The following is a 20,364-nucleotide window of genomic DNA, read 5'->3' as shown; positions in this document are numbered from 1 at the left end:
AAAATACACCAATTGAATTTCACATTTTTTGTTCGAAATATTAAAGTAAATACAAAATTATGACTTTAAAATGTATTTTTATTACTAAAAAAGGCACCAAATACAGGCATCATGTTGATAGCATCATAGTAATTTTTGACAAAATGATAGCACCAAAAATATATTGATATTTCCCATAATGTCCTGTTCCCATGTTTTTGATAGGCACACAGTTAAATGAAAACAGGATGTGGGGTTAGAGACGAATGGAGAGGAAAACAAGTCAAGAAATCATAATGACAAGAAAATGTTTACAGTGCTCTCCAACCAGTGTCATACACAAAATTATTTTAAGTTTAACACGGTTACATCAGTAGCTGGGCCTAACATAATATACTATAACATAATAATACACAAGTGAAAAAAAAATTGCTTGAGATTTCAGTTTGGATAAATAAGTGAGGGATTTCATGTCTTTGGGTGGGAAAAGGCAGATAGACACACATCTGTTATAAAATACATCATTATCAAAAGTGATTATTTTCATTCGAACAGTGGTAAGGCAAAAGCATTCTGTCATGTGGACGGGATCGGAACCTTTGCTGTCCAAATGGAGGTGTCTTATTTATTAAGAATTCAATGAAAGTTATGTTTTCTCACTCTTGAGAAAAAAAAATACTTTGGATGAGTCATTTTAAAATTAACATACGAAAATACTGTATGGCACTTAATCTTGGCAGCTGTCAAAATACAGTTAAAACAACAAAAAGTAGAATTTCTAATGAGACAATTGTGTGTTGTTGCTTTTACTTAGACAGTACAAGTGTTTAAGTAAGGCTTGATATATAATACGTGGTTATTATGCAAATGATGTTTTGCTCATTAAAGAAAGATTAACAAAAGTTTGACATAATTGCACTTGAATAGATATCATTCATCTTTAACATCACTTACACTACACTCATTCAACCTCAGGCGATAGCACACTATCTTTACGAAACACTTTGACAGTAGTCAGAAGCAACTGTAGCCGACGTAAACCTAAATCAGCAGGAAATCTTAACTTTGTTTTGTTCCATCAGAGTTATCAAAATGAATTTATCAGTGTTTGACTGGGAGTAATGCAGAAAAGGACAACTTCTACACTGGCCACTCCTTCAGCAGTGACATTTGGTAGCAGCAAAATGATCCAATGCAGCAGAGAATGTTTTTACCTAAACAATCACCAGTGTCTGAGCTACCACTCACTATGTTGGTACTAAAAAAGGACATGTCAAGTTAAACAATAACAAGATCAATAGCAGTGTCAAATGAATGATCAGAAGCAGATGTTTTGTCTGTTTCATACAGCTGAGTGGTTTGTGGATTCCTGAGGTAGCCCAGTTTCAAAATTCTTAAAACGCTTCAAAGGCTGCACATCACACTCTTCCCTTTTTTTCTCAAAGTGGTATAAAAATACATTAACAAATATCTTGTTCCGTAAGTACAAACTTCCTTTTATAAAATACCGCTTTTGATTTGACTTTCCCCTTCCTCTTCCTCTCCTCTTCCCCGTCAGCATCTCAGACCTCAGTGCCGTCATTGAGATTGCTGTGGAGTTTGACCTCCAGGTTGACCTGTTTGACCTTGGCCTTGCCATGGGGTTCCTGGTTGCGGTTGAGGATGTTGATGTTCCTCACGTTGCAGTGTTTGGTGCTGAAGTTCTTCTCCAGACATTTGTCCATGCACACCTCCACCTTGGTGTTGAGGGGATACTCCTCATAGACTTTCTGAGCCTTCTTGTTCTTCTTCTTCGCTGACCGTCGGCAGCGGCGGAACAGGAAACAGGAGGCTAGGAGGACCAGGACCAGAAGGGTCACAGCGGCCACTCCCCCGCCAACAGAACTTCCCACATGTGCATTAAAACTGGCCGAGGGCCCGGCCTCCAAATGGAGTGACTTCATATTGGTGCCATTCTTCACCTGATCGCCCTCGTTGTCATAGATCAGTGACTCGTCCAGTGTCAGGCGCCCCCTTTGGTCAACGAGGTCGCGTTTGGAGCGGCTCAGCTCATAGGTGACTGATCGTTGAATCCTGGGGCTGGACCGTGACTCTGGGCTGATCACATAAATGACTTGCAGGTACCACTGGTGCCCTGCCTCCACCTGTTCATCAACAAACGCAGAGAAGGGAGGAGTTAGCTACTACACTGGAGGAAGTAGTTCTTTATTTCAGAGGCATGCTTTAATTAATTCCCTTTGATGTCACGCCAATTTGTAAAGACTAAAATGCAACTATGAATTAAAACACAGACCAACATCACTAAATTCTTAAAAGAGGACTCTTCGGATTTAGCAGTGAATTCTGGGAACACTCTGGTATGCTAGAAGTGACTCATGTAGATCTGAGCCACTGTCCTGCAGCAAAAGAGGAAACTTCCAGTGTCTACTAAGTTACCTTCTTGTCACAATTTCTACATTGTTGTTTTTTAATATTTAGTCTTCAGCCCAAGTGACTTCACTGGAGGATGCTAATTATTTATCAGCCTTCAACATGAAAGTTCCAATGTGTAAAATTTAGGGGGAGAAATTAATCCTATCCTTTTGTTTCCATTAATGTACAATCACCTGAAATGAAGAGTCAAAAAGTGAGTGTTTTATATCTACAGAGGGAATTGGTACTTCTCCATGCAGTCCATCATGTTTTTATGGTAGCCTACGAAAACCAAACCAAACACTGGCTATAGAGAGCCTTTTACGTTTTTAACAGCAACCAAAGGAAAGGGTAAAACCAGAGGTGTTAAAAGCTGGTTCTAATTCCAACCAAGACAATTTTTTTCTGCCTTATAGTCTTCAAGGAAAACACTACAGTTGGAGTTAGGTCAAATTTAAATCAGACAGAATAAGACTAGTGTTATCTGATTTGATCTGACTTCCATGACAAACTTGCTATAAAAAAAATGTTGAATTGCTGTTAGTTCATAAAATCTTGTCAGAAATTAGCAATAACGAAAATGAAGGAACTCAATATTTCTGAATAGCTGTGCTCCAATCTAGTACTTAAGGTCTGTGACCTTATGTAAAGTTGACTTGACTGTAATACATGACAGGCTAAGTTAAGGTGGTGACACACACCTTGTAGAGTGCGTCAACCTTCATTGTAAAGCCGTCAACCCCGGGCATGGCTGTCATGGACTGCAGCTCCAGGATCTCTGAAGCAAAGTGAGCCTCGAAGGGAACATCGTGGAAAAACTTGTCACATACTTCAGGTTGTTTACGATCCTAGGAAACAGAGAAAATAATAAGTAACAACATTTAACACTTTTAATGAAATCTGTGTTTCTGTGGCACACAAATTTCTTCAGTCAGGTTACGTCTGCAGGAAGTAAAAATGATTTTGACATTAAAGAAAAACTGAATGAAGTGTATTTACAGGACAAATGCTTTATTGTGTAAGCAGCTGTTGATCCTGTGCTGTATTTCTCCTATACTTGGCAAAGGGTTGTTAACTGCATCAGTAACAGCCACATTTACGAGGCAAAGAATGTAAGATTCAAATAATGTACAAGTTTTGAATGTATTCAAAAAAAATCTAGTGTCATTCCACTCACTGGTAGGACTTGTCAGACTGGTGTAGCAAGCATACAAAAGAGAGAGAGAGAGAGAGAGAGAGAGAGAGAGAGAGAGAGAGAGAGAGAGAGAGAGAGAGAGAGAGAGAGAGAGAGAGAGAGAGAGAGAGAGAGAGAGGGGGAGAGAGAGAGAGAGGGAGGGAGAGAGAGAGAGAGAGAGGGAGGGAGAGAGAGAGAGAGAGGGAGGGAGAGAGAGAGAGAGAGAGAGAGGGAGGGAGAGGGAGGGGGAGGGAGGGAGGGGGAGGGAGGGAGGGAGGGAGGGAGGGAGGGAGGGCGAGAGAAAAAATCCGTTCTCTTGTCACACATGATCATATTTTGGTAGGCCCTGTATGTTTTAAATGTTCTCCTGTACATAATGTCTTTTTTATTCTTTCACTTTTAGCTTGTGATTTTTAATGTGAAGTTTTTAGATGAAAACGTCCTCAGTTTTATTCGGCTGAACAAGTAATTCTCAAACCAAAGTAACAGAAATAGAATTGATACCATTGAGATGTAAATTTGATGAGTTGAACTATGACAACCATTGGATTATTCTTTCCTCACAAACCTCTTAAAAAAGCAGATAATTAGCAGACCTTACATAACCAGTGTCTTCATTATTTGTTAGATATAGTTCATATTTAATATGAACGTTGTGAATAAATGACCCTCTGGTTTGCAGTCTCTAAACTATTCTGACTCTAATCATGAAAAACAAAATAAATAAAAGAAAAAGGCAGTCAGAGACTGTAACATCTCGCACTCACAGTTGACATTGCACACTTTTTGTTACAGAAAAACAGTGAAAGTGCAAGAGTCATTAAACAATGTGCACATGCTACTACTATACTATTAAAAGACAATCTTGTAAATTTTCCCAAGGTCAAGGTCATCATATTGTTTTTGCTTCCTTGACCTCTGATTATTTTTACAGTTTTTATTGCCCGTCTCCAGAATTTTTCACCCAAAAAGATACAAAAGTGGTAAGTTGACATTGATCTAGTTTTCCAAAGGTGTAGGTCATCATCACACTTTTGTTCCTCTCGCTTCTTGAAAATGTTGCTCTTTGTTTGGTGATTGTATCTAATCAGGTTTCAGAGATGTGTACCTAAAAAGGTATAAAAGTGAAAATTTGACCTTGACCTAGTTTTGCAAGGTCAAGGTTGTGATCTAATTTTCATCCCCTTTGCTGCCCGAGTAATGTGCTTTTTCTTTCATCTTTCTATTTGCAACGGTTGTGAAGCTATTTGGTGGACAGATGGACGAACACGCAAACACTGACAATTACAATACATCACCACTTTGCGGGATGTTAAAATGTGTTTTAGTACCAGCAGCAGGAAGCGATGTTTGAGCTGCTTGTTGGGCTGGATGCAGCCGTACTGCGGCCCCTCGTTGTACAGCGTCCCTGTGGGGTCAAAGAAGGGAACGTATCCGTCCCTGCCGGTGCAGAGGTAAACCTTCTCCAGCTGCAGCTTGTATGCTGCGTTCAGGTTCTGCTCGGGGTTCCACAACACCCTGCCATACAGCGTCTGGCCTGCAGGGGTCGGCAGAGAGACAGTTTTCATTTGTTAGTCTGTGTGCTTTGCTGCCTATAAGCCTAAAAATGGTCCGTGATTTGAATGAAATTACAATCACATCAATATCTTAGTGCATTGGTAAGAATTTCTTATCAACTCGTAATACAACCACGGAGCAATGATAGCATGCCTCACAAATGTAAAGAAAATAAAGGTATTAAATCTAGGAAAGCATTATTTTGCAGGTCGTAGGATTCCTATGGTTTCTTTGCATATATACACAAACTGTATATGAATCGGATTTTTATTGAAACAAATTGGCTTATTTTGTAGTGTTTAAAATCAGTTTTCTTTGAAAAACAAATAAATAGCAGGTCAGTGAAGAAATGCCTGACTTCAGAGAGGATGTTTCAAGTTTTCTTTCCCTTCATCCATACCCATGGAGAATGCTCCCTTGTAGTCCATCTCAGCCATGGACACATCAGCAGTAGCCGGGTCCATCATGAACACCTTCTCGTTGTTACACAGCTGGAACTCCGTGTTGAGGGAGTAGACCACAGGAACGGGTCGGTTGGTCTGCTGGAAGGCGATCGGCACCAGGAACCTGTCAGAGAACAACACATCAGGATTACAGTGACAAGCTAGATTTTTACTTGTCATTAGGTTCTGTTAAATATGTCCCCGAGGAGACTGTTTGGACATACTTCTCTGGAGCATGAGCTGTGCAGGACAGAGGTTTGTCGCCGGGGTCAATCCAGGGCTGAGTAGGCTGGACTGTACAGGGAATCAAGAAGACCGTATACTCTCCAGAGTAGTCCTTTCTGTAGGAGGAAGCATGTGAAGGCAAAGGAAAACAGTTTTTACAAAGGGAAAGTGAAGATCGAAGGGACAATTGTGGAATATGTCTCAAACATAGCAGATAAGAATTGTTTGTGTTTTTCATTTGAAAAAACATCTGACTACAAGTCAGTTAGATTGTGCCAATCTAAAAATCTCATCTATAATTCCATTAAAGCTTTCCTTCATTTGAAAGCATCTTTAGACGAAATTATACTTTCCATCTTGCCAATGTTACACTCTTACCAAATATGAACTGATCTGAGATCATTTTGTCCAGCCCACTGAAATGTTAAATATTATAATGATGTCACCATTTCAGCCATCAGGGATGTCAGTTGTCCTTCACCTCCTGTGGTTGTTTGTGCTGAAGCCACTGACCTGCTGTAGGAGCTGGTGGCCCTCCACAGCTGGTAGGGTGAGTCGAACGTCTGAGCGCTCCACAGCAGCTGAATGTCAAACTCAATGCCCCCAAGGTGGTCAGGGGGCATCAGGTGGGACTTGTGGCCGGGCAGAGTGTGGTGTTCAAGGACAAACTGACCTGGAGGGGGGACAGATGGAGGAATGATTACAGTAGATAGATATTAATGAACAGACAGATAAATGGATAGATCAGTGGATAGATTCCAACAATCCTTTGGTTTGGACTTTTCTGGGATACTTTTGGTTCTGAACTGACCTCTGAATTTGGCATGGGTTTTGAACTCAATCACGAGACGCCCGTCTTCTCTTATGTAGATCCTGATGATCTGCAGTCTGGCTGAGAGGACGCTGTCAGTCTGGATGCCTGCAGAGGAGAAACACAAGCCAAGGAGGTCAAAGGTCAGGCTGATGTTTTGTTCAGCAAACCATAACATGATACTCGCCTCTTCAAGTAATGTGTCAGATGTTCTTAGATGTGGAATAAATCTATTTATGATTTATATGTAATAAATTCAAAAACATTTTTTAACCCTAGGCGACATATAAACATATCTATTCACAGTGTCGATCACTAAATGAGAATATTTCACACCCCACGAAAACATTAAAAAAGAAAAATCAGCCTATATAAATTCATGTTCAGCAAATCCACTGAGTAAAGACACTGGACTTGGGTGACGTACAGAGAAACTGCAAAAATAGATTAACATCAAACTAAAATTTCTGATGCAGAACCTCCATTTTATTTCATGTTACTTGTCTTTTTCTTTTAATTTGCTGTAGGGCACAAATCCATCAGCACACATAACTGTGCTACGCGTTCATAGTAAAGAGTCTCATGGAGGACTTGTGCTAACTCTATGGGGCTCAGAAAGAGATCAGGTCTCTGACCTGTCCTCCAGAGAACAGTATCGTAGAAGAAGGAGAACTCCATCTCTGTGTGATGCTCCAGAGACGCCCAGCCTCTTGGTGCCGTCACGTAGATGTAGGACACGTAGAGGGGGACCTGCACTGTCAGGAAGGACTGAGCTGAGTCTCGAACCTGGAGGAACAGTCACAGAAACCTGCTCAGATATACAGTATACTACACTGTGGACATTTTATCCTCAAGTAATGCATTTCTTTTTTAATTGAATGAGCAAAACAAAGTTTTACAAAATTTTGATACCCTTGAATGAAGGAGGTTGTTTGCTGGGTCAAGACTTGACCCTGAAACTCAATTTTTAAGCAAACAAATCCTAAAAGTGCTCTGAACAAGGGAATTCTATAATTCTGCGACATGTGAAAAAGTAGCACAATGAGAAACCATATGGTTGAAAGCCCCAGAGCTTCATCAGTGACCGAAAAGACTTCATTGGTGCTCCAAATTTAAATATGAGCACTCAAGATCAGGATAGAAAGTTATTCAGCCAAGGTGTGTGTTAGAGTTCAGTGGTTGTTTTTTGCTTACTTAAACTGTACCTTAAGTTACTCATATCCTAAGTTACTCGTATCTGGCCCTGTTGTCTGACTGACCTGGAAATCAGCTGTGACAGAGCCGCCGCAGACATCAATGAGCTCCGTCATATCGTAGTAGGCGTCGAAGGTCCAGATGCAGCTCTTCAGATTGAGATGCTTGTAGAGCTGGATGCTCTTAGACTCCCGGATGTTGGGGTTGAACTGGTAGGGGCGGTCGTAACCTGGCCCCAGAGAGATGCTGTCATAGGAGACGTCATCCAGGAAACCTGACTCTGAAACAATGAAGACAAAGTTTGTTGTTTAAGAACAGATGTGATGAAAATTTTCATAGGAGGTCACAGAGGATCTGATGAAGTTAGTTTATCCACTGATCAAGATTTATTACAATGAAGCTATTTGAATAAATATTTTGGTCCACAGTACCAGATGGTAATTCTCTGCAAATCAAAGCTCTCTTTGAGTTATAATGACAACAAACTGATTTTGTAATCCGCCTTGATTTCTACGGTCCTGTATATAATTGACATGGATGACACAATCACGTATTTATATGGAGAGGACTAAGCACATTCTTTACATTTGATTTTTATCACTCATTTCATTTATCTAGAAACCTTACACATACTTTATTTACTTTTACATTGGTCAACTATGAGAGAACAGAGCTGCCACTGACCTGGCGGATAAACCAGACAGTAAATCATATCATCGTACCTCCACCTTAAGAGGGTGGTGTTCTGTCAGTCTGACGTTTTGTCTGTTGTTCTGTTAGTATGATCATTTAAAAGTCTTATCTTCAAAATGTACTGTCATCCTATAGAAAACTAGTATAAAGGAAAAAAACGATTTTCTTTAATAACAAACTATCAATGACAACAAAAGGAATGCAAATTGTAGGGTTAGGTTTCCAAGTTCATGGGTGTCACGTTATGAGTGTCAAATTTTCATGAGACTATTGCTTTTTGGTTCAGTAACATTAAGAAACTAAGTTGACTTGGTGGAGGTTATGTGAGGTTGAGTGATTGAGCTCTGCCTGGTAGGAGCTCTGTAAATGTAGATTGCTGTAAATATATTAAAAAAAAGGATTATTTAGTTGTATCTGAAATGTTTGTGTGTGTGCGCGTGCGCGTGTGGTGTGTGTGTGTGAGTGTGTGTGTGTGTGTGTGTGTGTGTGTGTGTGTGTGTGTGTGTGTGTTTGTGTGTGTGTGTTGTGTGACTGACCGGAGAGACCCTGCAGGTCTTTGAGGGTAACAAGGTTGGAGCAGACATGTTGCTGCCTGTAGATGGACTCTGACAGCAGAAAGTGCAGGTTGTGCAGAGGCATTGTGGAAACAAGAGGAAGCATGCCATCCTGATGGGGGATCTGCACTGAGATATGGATCCTAAAACAGGTGCAGCAGGGGATAAACCATTAACAAAAGCCCATCAAATTGAAGTCAACACCTTGAGCCATTTTAAAAAGCCACCATGCAGTCACCCCTTCTCACCGGTTGGGGTGTTCCTTGTGCTTGACATCCAGGTATTTGAGCGTGGCAATAAATGACTGAGCCTGGAAGCCTCTAGCAGTTCCCGTGGTAACAGGTGTGTGGCAGATGGAGCCTTCTGTGCCAATGGTGGCAATGTTGCTCCTTAGTGGTGTTCCAAGATGACCCGCCTTGTCCCTGGCCTGAGCGACGCAGCGAACATGGAAGCGCCGGCTGAAATAAATACTATCCAGGACCTGAAAGAGGCAGGAGAAAGAGGAGACTAGTGCTGTACTCTACATCACTTAAATAATTACATTAGTAATCATGAAACATAAACTCAAAAGAGCTTTTACTTTTAATCCCAACTGACCATATGGTTGACACTTGTATACGGGGTAGTGTCTGTGACGGTCTCAAAGGGAGACCGTGCACCACTGGTGTCGGTGGGCGCTGCCATCTCCCAGGAGAAGTGAACTTGGGTTTGGTTGATTCCAGCTTCCTCGCAGCGCTCCTTCATCACTGAGTACTTGGGGTAGTGAGGATCACACGGGGTGACACACACCAGAGGGTAACCTGGAGAGGGCATTTTCTTGCTGCCCTCTTTGGTCACCTCCTGAACGTGATCATAGTCAGCAAGAGACACCAACTGTGGAAGAGGAATGGGGAATGATCAGTTTTATTTCTTAATTTCACTGTTTCTTCATTGTTGTTTTTTTAGATTCTTAGTGAGGTACTAAAAGGCATTGGCACCTGAAAGTAACTGAGCTGGTGATAATGGTTCTACTTCGATGTGTAATAAATGTAAAAATGTGTAAACAAACACCTGAAGGGTAATGCTGCCTACGTCTCCTGCTGCTATTTCAGAGTTTATGAGTATGAATGACAGGCGAGGAGAGCTATTGTCAGGAGTGAAGATGTTACTGATTTCTGGCTCCAGGGTGTTTAAAAGTGCTACAAACATGGTAAAATAAACAAGCAAGATGCCAAAGTCCCTTAAAAGCACATTCTGTAAGTTTAAGCTCCAGCTCCTTAATATACTTCTACAAATAGACAAATGAGATGAAATAATCAACAAGGATTGTTTCATTCAAAGGCCTCTGAAATAAGTGAAACGGTGCAGTTAACATTTCTTACAATGGGTGTAGCAGGAAGGATGAGACTGCCTGAAGCTTCCTGGTCCAAAATGGTCACTGTTGCCATGGTGATCTCCCCGAGCACCGCTTCCACAGGGTCATCAGGCCCCAGAACCAACGAGAAGGACTCGTGCCACTCCCTGTCCTCGTTGGAAAGAATCTCCACTTTGAACAGAATGTGGTCCATTCCTGCGGAACGTTTAACATTAATTAATAACTTAACTTAAAAAAAATAAAAAATAAAAAAATTCAAAATTCATCTTGTCTCAAAATCAGCTGTTTTTATGTAGTTTTGAGAACTGACCAGGAGTGAATTTAAGCACTCTGCTCTTTGGATTGTAGTCGACGCCTGACTGGGCTGATCCATCACGGGTGCTGCAACGGATCTTGGAAGTCCGGTCCAGATCACCCCGTCGAATCACCTTGATGTTGAGCACCTCACTGCCATCAGGACCAGGAGGTTCTCTGACCTGGTAGGATGCCTGCTCAAACTCAATGGTGGGAGCTGGAGGAAGAGGACCAAAGGTTGCAGTGCTGCTCTCTAGTGGTGAACATGTTCATAACTAAACCACACAATGTTCAGCACATACAGAGATAACCTCTGGCTGTAGTGGAACATAAGACAACAGGCATTCCCATTGGAGCTTCGATTTTTAAAATGCATTGATCTAACTGCACAATAGACTTTGTAGGATATATTCTGTGGTTGGAATGTGTCAGGCGTTCCTGATATTGCACCTATCTAATTTTTGCCAGGAATAATAGATCATGTGAGGTTGGGTACAGATAATAAATTACTTCTAATTTGGTGTATATAAAGAATAATACATAGGAAATTAAGAAACATAAAAACATGTTTAATAACATATTTTAAATCATGATGAAAGGAATTTGCTTTGCTTAAATGCAAACACAATACTACATTACTAAATAATCATTTGTAAATAATAATAACAATAATAAAATGCATTATGTTGAATAGAACTACAGGTTTCAGAGCTGAAGTTACAGGACGTTGACCTTGACTTACCATCTTCATCATTGGTGATGGTGATGGTTACAATGTCACTAGCTCCCACCATGGCACCACTCCAATGGTCACCGAGAGGCGTCCCAAGATGCACTTGAAACTCCTCTTCGGGTTCAAAAACCGAGTCATCATTGATGTAAACTGTGCAGTTTTTGACCTGTAAAACAACACAAAACATTAAACAATGAGATCAGAGACAACACAGATAAAAACACACTCTACTTAACCGAAATATTTTATTCTCCATTATACCTTCTCTCCTTTGGTGAACGTGATGCGTGACTCATCTGTGTTCCTCCTCTCTTCAAAATCATCCATCACCATGGCTGACATAGTCCGAGTGAAACAGCGTACTGATGACTTGAAGGACAGGTCACCTGTTCGGATGATGGGGATGTGGAGGACAATGTCTTTCTCCTTCACGGTGTAGGTGCTCTTCTCAAACTGCATGCTGGGAACTGAGAAAGGAGATTTTGGTGGTGAGCTGATCAAAGGAGAGATCAATCACTTATGAGGTATTCATGACAAGTAGCTCCACGTAAGACAAATGAAATGCAAGGTTTTTGTCTGCGACTTGTACGTACTGTCCTGGAAGGTGTCTGTGATGATGATGTTGGCTTCGTAGGGCTCCTGCAGGACAGCCCCCTGAGGGGAACTGAGGAACACCACAAAAGACTCAGATCCTTCAATGGACGGGTTCTGGATGTCATCCATGATGGTCAAACTGCAGGTCTGTCAAAGAAAAGTAGTTCATAGCATTTTTTGTGTTTCTATAGTCACGTCTGTGACTCTAAAGATTCAGAAATAGTTGCTGAGAGGTTCTATGCCACTCAACACAGTGAGTCACATTAAAAACATATCACAGTGGGTCCCTTCTCCTACCTCCTCAGTTTTCCCAGGTTTGAACTCCACCTTCTTAGAACTGGGAATGTAATCGACCCCCGGGCTGGCTGAAGGGGGGTCTGAAGGGCGGGTGGCACACCACACTGAAGTCACAGAGGACAGGTCGCTGCCGTGGCGCAGTACCAGTATTTCAATTGTACCTGGAATACAGAGATAACAAGGAATGGAGTTTCAGAAAAGTACCAAAACTAAAACTGGAACTTCCAAACATTGTAATACCTGGGTTCCGAAATATTTTGTGTTAAATAGCTGCCCTCAGGGTTTTCACAATGCTAAAGAAAAAAACAGGTCCGTTGTTTAATGACACACGCCCATCCCTCCTACAAGCTCCATAAAATAATAGTGCACAGATCTCTTTCATAAAAAAAAAAATCTATTAACTAATGTTATATTTTTTATTTACATCTGTCCGCTTAATTTTCCCTGAAATACATCAAAGACTCTTTGACGTAAGAAAGATGTAACTTGTAAATGTAAATGTAAGAACACTGCAACTACTGTCAAAGCACCCTTAAAAATGATGCTAATTATTAAGTGAAAATATGAATCCTGTTTCCTTCCTAAAAAACTTGTTCTCTATTCTAAATTAGACTAGTTTAAAGATTTTCTGACAAAACAAATTTCAATAATCTTGAGATGTGTAAATATTTAGGGAGTACTGTGTGTGAACAATCTGTTTAGTGTGTAGTAAATATTCATATATTTAGTGAGGATGAGAGGGTACACAGACAGATTAGTAAAGGCGAGAAAATATTGCAGCATCTGTGGATGTAGCTGATAGAAAACTTCCATTTGCCACCATCATTTGTAACTCTCCATGGTAACTTACTAATTTCCCAATGGACATCATTAAATTCTTCCATTTCTCCTTAAGAGTGTGGTCATGCTGTGACATTGGAAAAGACAGTGCATCTTGTGTTTCTCTTGCTGAAAAAGTCTTCTCCTTTCGCTTTTCCCTTCAGGGGTCACCACAGCAAATCAGTTACGTCCATCTAACCCTGTCTTCTGCATTCTCCACTCTCACACCAACTACCTTCATGTCCTCTTTCACTACATCCATAAACCTCCTCTTTGGTCTTCCTCTAGGCCTCCTGCCTGGCAGTTCAAAACTCAGCATCCTTCTACCAATATATTCACTATCTCTCCTCTGGACATGTCCAAACCATCTCAGTCTGGCCTCTCTGACTTTATCTCCAAAACCTCTAACATGTGCTGTCCCTCTGATGTACTCATTCCTGATCCTATCCTTCCTGGTCACTCCCAGAGAGAACCTCAGCATCTTCATCTCTGCTACCTCCAGCTCTGTCTCCCGTCTTTTCTTCAGTGACACTGTCTCTAGACCAAACAACATCGCTGGTCTCACCACAGTTTTGTACACCTTTCCTTTCATTCTAGCTGAAACTCTTCTATCACACATCACACCTGACACTTTCCTCCACCCGTTCCATCCTGCCTGGACACGCTTCTTCACCTCTTTTCCACTCTCCATTGCTCTGGACTGTTGACCCTAAGTACTTAAAATCCTCCACCTTCTTGATCTCTTTGTAACCTCACTCTTCCACTTGGGTCCCTCTCATTCACACACATCTACTCCTTCTTATTGTGGCTAACCTTCATTCCTCTTTTCCAGGACAAACCTCCACCTCTCTAGCTTCTCCTCCACCTGTTCCCTGCTCTCACTACAGATCACAATGTCATCTGCAAACATCACGGTCCATGGAGATTCCTGTCTGGCCTCGTCTGTCAGCCTGTCCATCACCATAGCGAACAAGAAGGGGCTCAGAGCTGATCCCTGATGCAGTCCCACCTCCACCTTGAACTCCTCTGTCACACCTACAGCACACCTCACCACTGTCTTACAGTCCTCATACATGTCCTGCACCGTTCTAACATACTTCTCTGCCACTCCAGACTTCCTCATACAATACCACAGTTCCTCTCTGGGCACCCTGTCATAAGCTTTCTCCAGGTCTACAAAAACACAATGCAGCTCCCTCTGGCCTTCTCTATACTTCTCTATCAACATCCTCAACGCAAATACTGCATCTGTAGTACTCTTTTTTGGCATGAAACCATACTGCTGCTCACAGATGTTCACTTCTGCCCTTAGTCTAGCTTCCACTACTCTCTCCCATAACTTCATTGTATGGCTCATCAGCTTTATTCCTCTGTAGTTGCCACAACTCTGCACATCTCTCTTGTTCTTAAAAATGGGCACCAGCACACTTCTCCTCCATTCCTCAGGCATCTTCTCACTATCTCAGATCCTGTTGAACAACCCAGTCAGAAACTCTACTGCCACCTCTCCTAGACACTTCCAAACCTCTACAGGTATATCATCAGGACCGACGACCTTTCCACTCTTCATCCTCTTTAGTGCCCTCCTCACTTCATCCTGACTAATCTTTGCTACTTCCTGGTCCACAACCTCTTCTAGTCTTTGTTCTCTCTCATTTTCCACATTCATCAAAGTACTCTTTCCATCTTCCCATCACACTACTCGCACCTGTCAATAGACAATAGATGGAACGGGTGGAGGAAAGTGTCAGGTGTGATGTGTGATAGAAGAGTTTCAGCTAAAATGAGAGGAAAGGTGTACAAAACTGTGGTGAGACCAGCGATGTTGTTTGGCCTAGAGATAACTCAAGATAACTCCTACTCCATTTCTCTTCCTATCTACACCATGATAGAACAACTTGAACCCTGCTCCTAAACTTCTAGCATTGCTACCTTTCCACCTGGTCTCCTGGACACAAAGTATGTCTACCTTCCTCCTCTGCATCATGTCAACCAACTCTCTGACTTTTCCTGTCATAGTTCCAACATTCAGTGTCCCTACTCTTAGTCCTATACTCTTGGGGCTCCTCTTCTCTCTCTTCTAACGAACACACTTTCCTCCTCTCCTTCTTCGACCAACAGTAGTCCAATTTCCATCGGCACCCTGTAGGTGAACAGTACCGATGGCGGCCGTTGTTAACCCGGGCCTCGACTGACCCGGTACAGAAGCCATAGATTTGATTTGCATTTAAGATTTACGTATTTATCCAGGCTTGGGACCGGCACAATAAGACACTGGCTTGAGCCCTCTTGCGGCTACATTTCTTGCTGAAAAAAGTAATTGGATGAAAATGAAAAGATGAAAAGAAGAGTGAACTCGTCTGTGTACTGGTGTATTTAAAACAGCTCATACCAGCATCTTCACTGAAGGTTAAGGTAGCATTCCCGAGTGAGACAGTGGACGCATCATTGGGTCCATCAATGACAACTTTGGCCAAAGCAATGTCCCCCATGCGAGCGTTATCGGAGGCGTCCGCCAGCACCAGCTCAAACTCCTCTGACAGCTCATACTCGCTGTCATCGATGAGCTTCACGTCGCAGGTGGACATGCTGACGCCAGGCCCGAAGATGACACGGTTGTCATCTGTCATGCCGCGGCTCTTGTAGTCAGAGCCAGACTCTAGAGCGTGGAGGCTGCTGCCCTGAGCCGACTTGGCCACGGTGTAACACAGTGCCGACACAGTGCTGGAGGTGTCACCTGAGTGGAAACAAGGGATTTAGGGTCACTGCTCATATTTCTATACACTATACTCACTGTATTTTAATTCTCAACTTTTAAAGCAGCAGACCACACACTTTAAGAACTTTCAACCAGACATGCTTTTCATTAGTAGCCCCATTTCAGCCAGTGCATCTTCCTTTACCTTTCCTCTCAATGGGTACGTGGATGAGGCCGGTGCTCTCGTTGATGTGGTAGATTTTTTTATCAAATTGCAGAGTTGGTTCATCTTCTGTGTCGTTGATGTTGACGATGGCTCGAGTGTTTCCCCCCAGTAGGGCGTACACGGGCATGCTCAGCTCAACGTGGAAACTCTCCGTCCCCTCAAAGACCTTGTCGTCATTGATGATGATTGTGCACACCTTGGTGTCCTCGCGTTCATCGAACTGGACCTGCGGGTTAATGAAAAATGTTTGGTTTGTGATGTGATATCTTTATGGCCAATGCATGAAAACCAGAATGGTTTTCTTCTCTGCAACAGGCCGCTGATGCATGAAAGGCCTGATGACTGAAGCCCTGATGTATTTATTGAAGGCAAACTTTTTATTTGATATAGTTAATGGCGTACGGTTTAAGTTAAATGTCAAAATATTTTAACACTTTAATAATACAACATGATAGGTAACCTAACATCATCAGTATAAAACAATATTATAGTGTAGATGTTTCAATAAATATTTTGTAATAAATTATTGAATTAATTGAAAAGCATTACATGAAAAGAAACATTATTGAAAGAAGTAGCACAGATACAGGAATGCAAATATAAATTGTTCATTTAACTCAAATGATGAACGATTCTCTTCAGAGGTACAGGAAGGAAGAAGCTTTCACACCTATTAAGTTTGAGAATTCCCCAAAGATCAATAAAATGTTAACAGATAATTTGATGTTTCTTACTTGTCCCGCATATTCCACATAGTCCTGCTGGCCTGGAAGGGATCCAGTGCTGCTGGTGGAGGTGGCGCTGGCCTGTTCAGTGCGGCAGAGCACGATGGCGTACTGGTTGAGATTACCTGTTCGCTTCACCGTCACCGCCACCGAGCCGGCCTTCTCACTCACATTGTAGCTACAAACAATCAGAGGAGGTGAAAACTTAGTAAACAGGAGCTGACGGGAGCTGGACGCTTTTCATTACAACATCTTTTTATGTGACGTGCTGGCGTGAATACCTCACACATAATAAATAATACCTTTTGTGCTCAAAGCTGATGAGTGACCACTGGATGTGGAAGACGTTGTCACTGACCACATTGGGTTTGCTGTCTTTCACCAGGAATTTGAAGTTATCCATGGTTTCCTGAGCATTCTCGTGGTGCAGCACGTAGCGGATCAGACCGAGGTTGATATTAGCTAGAAAGAAAACCATCTCATTAAATATTATTAACGAAGAATAATTATTGCACCACTGAGCCGATTGTTGATCTGGATTTTTGCAGTCTTTTCTGGTTTCAAATGAAATGACAGCCTGTTATAAATCACACATTACATAGAAGAGTCTTGAGAGTCATGTTGTCGATCCTCAGTTAAGCACATGCATTTATCAAATCAATGTTATAAATTTGTGGACAACATCCCCGGACTTTGCTGTAAGTAGTTAGAAGGAAGAACCAGATTTGTTCTTTTCTGTTTTATGTGCTGTTTGGGGCTCTTCCCTTCCTTTCAAGCTCTGCCCAGGTGTTCAGCATCGGATGGGGCAGTCAGCTGGTTAGGATGCCTGTCAGCCAGGGATTTTAATGTTATTTAACATCCTTTTGATAATCTTTGCTTAATGTCCTGTTTGTTTATTAGATTAAGATCATTATCACTGATGTTAAGCCATCATAGTCTCTGTGAAAAAGGAAGAAGTAAAAAGAAATCACTCCTATGGGGATCATATTTCAATAATAAAATTCATTGAGAAGAATATAATTTCTCTGAAATAATGGTTTCATAATTTGCAGCCTCAAGCTTTTTTTTCCTTTTCTTTAGAGAAATAAAATAAGAAAAGATGAAAGTCATCATTGATTTACGATTTGGGCTCATTTATAGCTTCCAGAGGAGGCTATTAGAAGAAAAACTTTGTAAAATAGGGCTGAAAACCACAATAAAGATTAGAGCCTAGAAAGATGATGAAATGACTTTCAGGCAGTTCAATTAACACTAGCCATGTGGACAAAATAGTGTTCAATGAGGCCATAAAGTAATGAAAAATTAAACGTTTTAATACACAAAACAAATTTGTCAGACTGAACTGAAGGAATATGCCAAAATGAGAATAAAACTGACAGACAGCTTGTGCCAGTAAATCCTCCTTTGCACAGTGTGAGGGCTTATTCTAACTATTGGATATTTGTTATCATTAAGAAACTACTGTTTGCATGCTCCGAATTAAGGATACAGAACATCAAAGTAATTGTTTGGAGCTGCACTCCAGCCTAGAGGATCAACATTTCACAAAAGCACACCGACATTGATCCCTGGCTGCAGCCTTGAGGTGAAGATAAGCAGACTCACAATGAGTACACTGCTAATTCAAATTGCAAATTGGCTGGAAAACCTGGGCACAACAAGAAGCAACAAAATACTGCTATGACTGCTAATTAAGGAAATAAATCTGAATATTTGCTTTCCTGCCTTGAAATCAGAGATACTTTTTATCCTCGGGAAAAATCCCTCGAATGGAATCATCTTGCGAGAAAAAAAACTGGAACTCTTGATTAGAGATAAAAAGCAGACATGGGTTTATTTCAAGAAATCTCAAAATTATAAAACATCTGTTTAACAGTGAAAAAGATGAGCCAATCATTTTGTATGAACACTTAAAAGAAGTTAAATTTACATTAATCTCTTAATGACCTATTGAATGTTGAGCTTTGTTTAATTTAACAGCTAAAAATAAAAATAAATGAAGTAAATGCTGCTGTCCACATTCACAAGAGTGCACAAGTGTTGAACAAAGTGTTAAACAAAACAAACTACAAACATTTTCATGTATAATAATATATGTATTGTATATATTAAGAGATGGGTCCAGTATTAAGAGACTTAAATGGAGCTTCATACCTTGTGTGAAGGTTGTGACGGGGTTGCCAGGTGTCAGTTTGCTCTCCAGGAAGCCGTGTTTCGGCTCGGTGGTGACTTCATAAATCAGCTGTCCATCCTCCGTGTCTGGATCCATGGTCAAAAGTTCCTTCTTGGTGATTAGATTTGTGGCCTGATGGATATTAAGCACATATGACAATATGAAGGTAGACTAGCTAACGTGCTTAGACTACAGATATGATCTACAATGTAAAGGAAAACAAGTTAGAAAAGCTCAGCTCTCCCTTGAAAACTACGGTTAATGACTACAGTAAATGTCATTTCTTTATTGGATAGACAGTGGAGTGGAAATGGACAGGAAAATAAGAGGTTTATGACATAGAACATTGGTCACCTCCTTGAAAAACAACCTACATCCAAGGGTCTGGTCTTGCTGAACTTGAAAATCTAGATGAATCTACAATAGTCCCAACCACCTCTGACACTTTATTAACCCGAAGACAGGTTTGGTTCATTACTGCTGCTTGCTGACCTGATGGAAAAGTAGCATTAAATAACTCTAAAAACGACAGTTCGATTAAACCATAATGGTTCCCTTTTACATTTGCTGAAAAGTTTTCAAAGCTAGAAATGTACACACAGCACTGATGTTGAAACCATTTGTTCCCAAATAAGTACAAATTATAGAGATTCAGAGCCTTATTACACTTTAAAAACTGTCACAGGCAAAACAGTTTTTCCATCTATCCTGAAGGACTGGTGTCTGTAGCAAGATCTCACAAAGGATATCAATTTCAAGTTGAAAGAAATATTTCCACAAAATACATTTTAGTGAAAATACTTCGTCCCACTCTTTGATGCAGACACAACATTTCAGTATTATGTTTCTACATTCCTGAAACATCCGAGACTTTATTACCTGAAGTGCAAACAAAATGTTACCTCTGGATGAATGAACAAAATTATATCTTATACAGTAAAACAGTTATATTGTGGTTTGGTAATTAAACCACCAGGGGGCGCAACTAAATAAAACATTATGGGAAACTATGACAGAGCCTGTATTGGCATTTCTTTAGTCTCATCTAATTCATGATAATACAGTCAGCGGGAGATGACAGAACTGTGCGCGCACAAATCCATTCATAAAACCTGCTTTTACTGAAGTTTGCTGAGGGTGCAGATTTCCGCTACAACCCAGCATCCCACTCATTCACACTATTTCTGTCTGTAGTGAGAAGTGAAACCAGGGCCCTCATTTTCAGACCGATGGGCTGGAAGCTTGTAATGGCAAGCTAGCAATGGAAATTTGAAAGGATAGTTCATTAGAAGAAGTTCTCCACCACTAGGTCTATTAGTCCCTTTAGTGCTATTAACCATCACCGTGAAATAGTCAAGGCCATAGCGAGGGTTTATACTGACTCATAAGAAATATACACCATGATGAAG

The 20,364-nt window shown here is 41.1% G+C and overlaps 1 protein-coding gene across 1 annotated transcript in view; it reads right to left on the bottom strand.

Moving 5' to 3' along the window:
* Positions 1-101: 101 nt before the first annotated feature.
* The window catches only part of fras1 (Fraser extracellular matrix complex subunit 1), a 214,319-nt gene continuing 194,056 nt past the window's right edge, over positions 102-20,364 (bottom strand). Inside the window, exons 51-73 of the mRNA XM_068311677.1 lie at positions 18,937-19,087; positions 17,085-17,244; positions 16,792-16,960; positions 16,037-16,283; positions 15,526-15,870; positions 12,315-12,475; positions 12,017-12,164; positions 11,685-11,890; positions 11,433-11,589; positions 10,707-10,907; positions 10,404-10,591; positions 9,640-9,915; positions 9,291-9,523; positions 9,025-9,185; positions 7,861-8,075; positions 7,237-7,387; positions 6,602-6,709; positions 6,304-6,463; positions 5,790-5,906; positions 5,523-5,689; positions 4,897-5,102; positions 3,093-3,239; positions 102-2,123 (exon numbers count right to left, since the gene is read on the bottom strand). Coding sequence (XP_068167778.1) covers positions 1,542-2,123; positions 3,093-3,239; positions 4,897-5,102; positions 5,523-5,689; positions 5,790-5,906; positions 6,304-6,463; positions 6,602-6,709; positions 7,237-7,387; positions 7,861-8,075; positions 9,025-9,185; positions 9,291-9,523; positions 9,640-9,915; positions 10,404-10,591; positions 10,707-10,907; positions 11,433-11,589; positions 11,685-11,890; positions 12,017-12,164; positions 12,315-12,475; positions 15,526-15,870; positions 16,037-16,283; positions 16,792-16,960; positions 17,085-17,244; positions 18,937-19,087 — 4,656 coding nt within the window. The 3' untranslated portion in view covers positions 102-1,541. The remainder of the gene's footprint in view (positions 2,124-3,092; positions 3,240-4,896; positions 5,103-5,522; positions 5,690-5,789; positions 5,907-6,303; positions 6,464-6,601; positions 6,710-7,236; positions 7,388-7,860; positions 8,076-9,024; positions 9,186-9,290; positions 9,524-9,639; positions 9,916-10,403; positions 10,592-10,706; positions 10,908-11,432; positions 11,590-11,684; positions 11,891-12,016; positions 12,165-12,314; positions 12,476-15,525; positions 15,871-16,036; positions 16,284-16,791; positions 16,961-17,084; positions 17,245-18,936; positions 19,088-20,364) is intronic.

Source organism: Antennarius striatus, chromosome 3 (genome assembly GCF_040054535.1).
Source record: "Antennarius striatus isolate MH-2024 chromosome 3, ASM4005453v1, whole genome shotgun sequence".
Lineage (NCBI taxonomy): Eukaryota > Metazoa > Chordata > Actinopteri > Lophiiformes > Antennariidae > Antennarius > Antennarius striatus.
The sequence above is the reverse complement of the archived record's forward strand: the minus strand, read 5'-3'. Positions and strand labels throughout refer to the sequence as shown.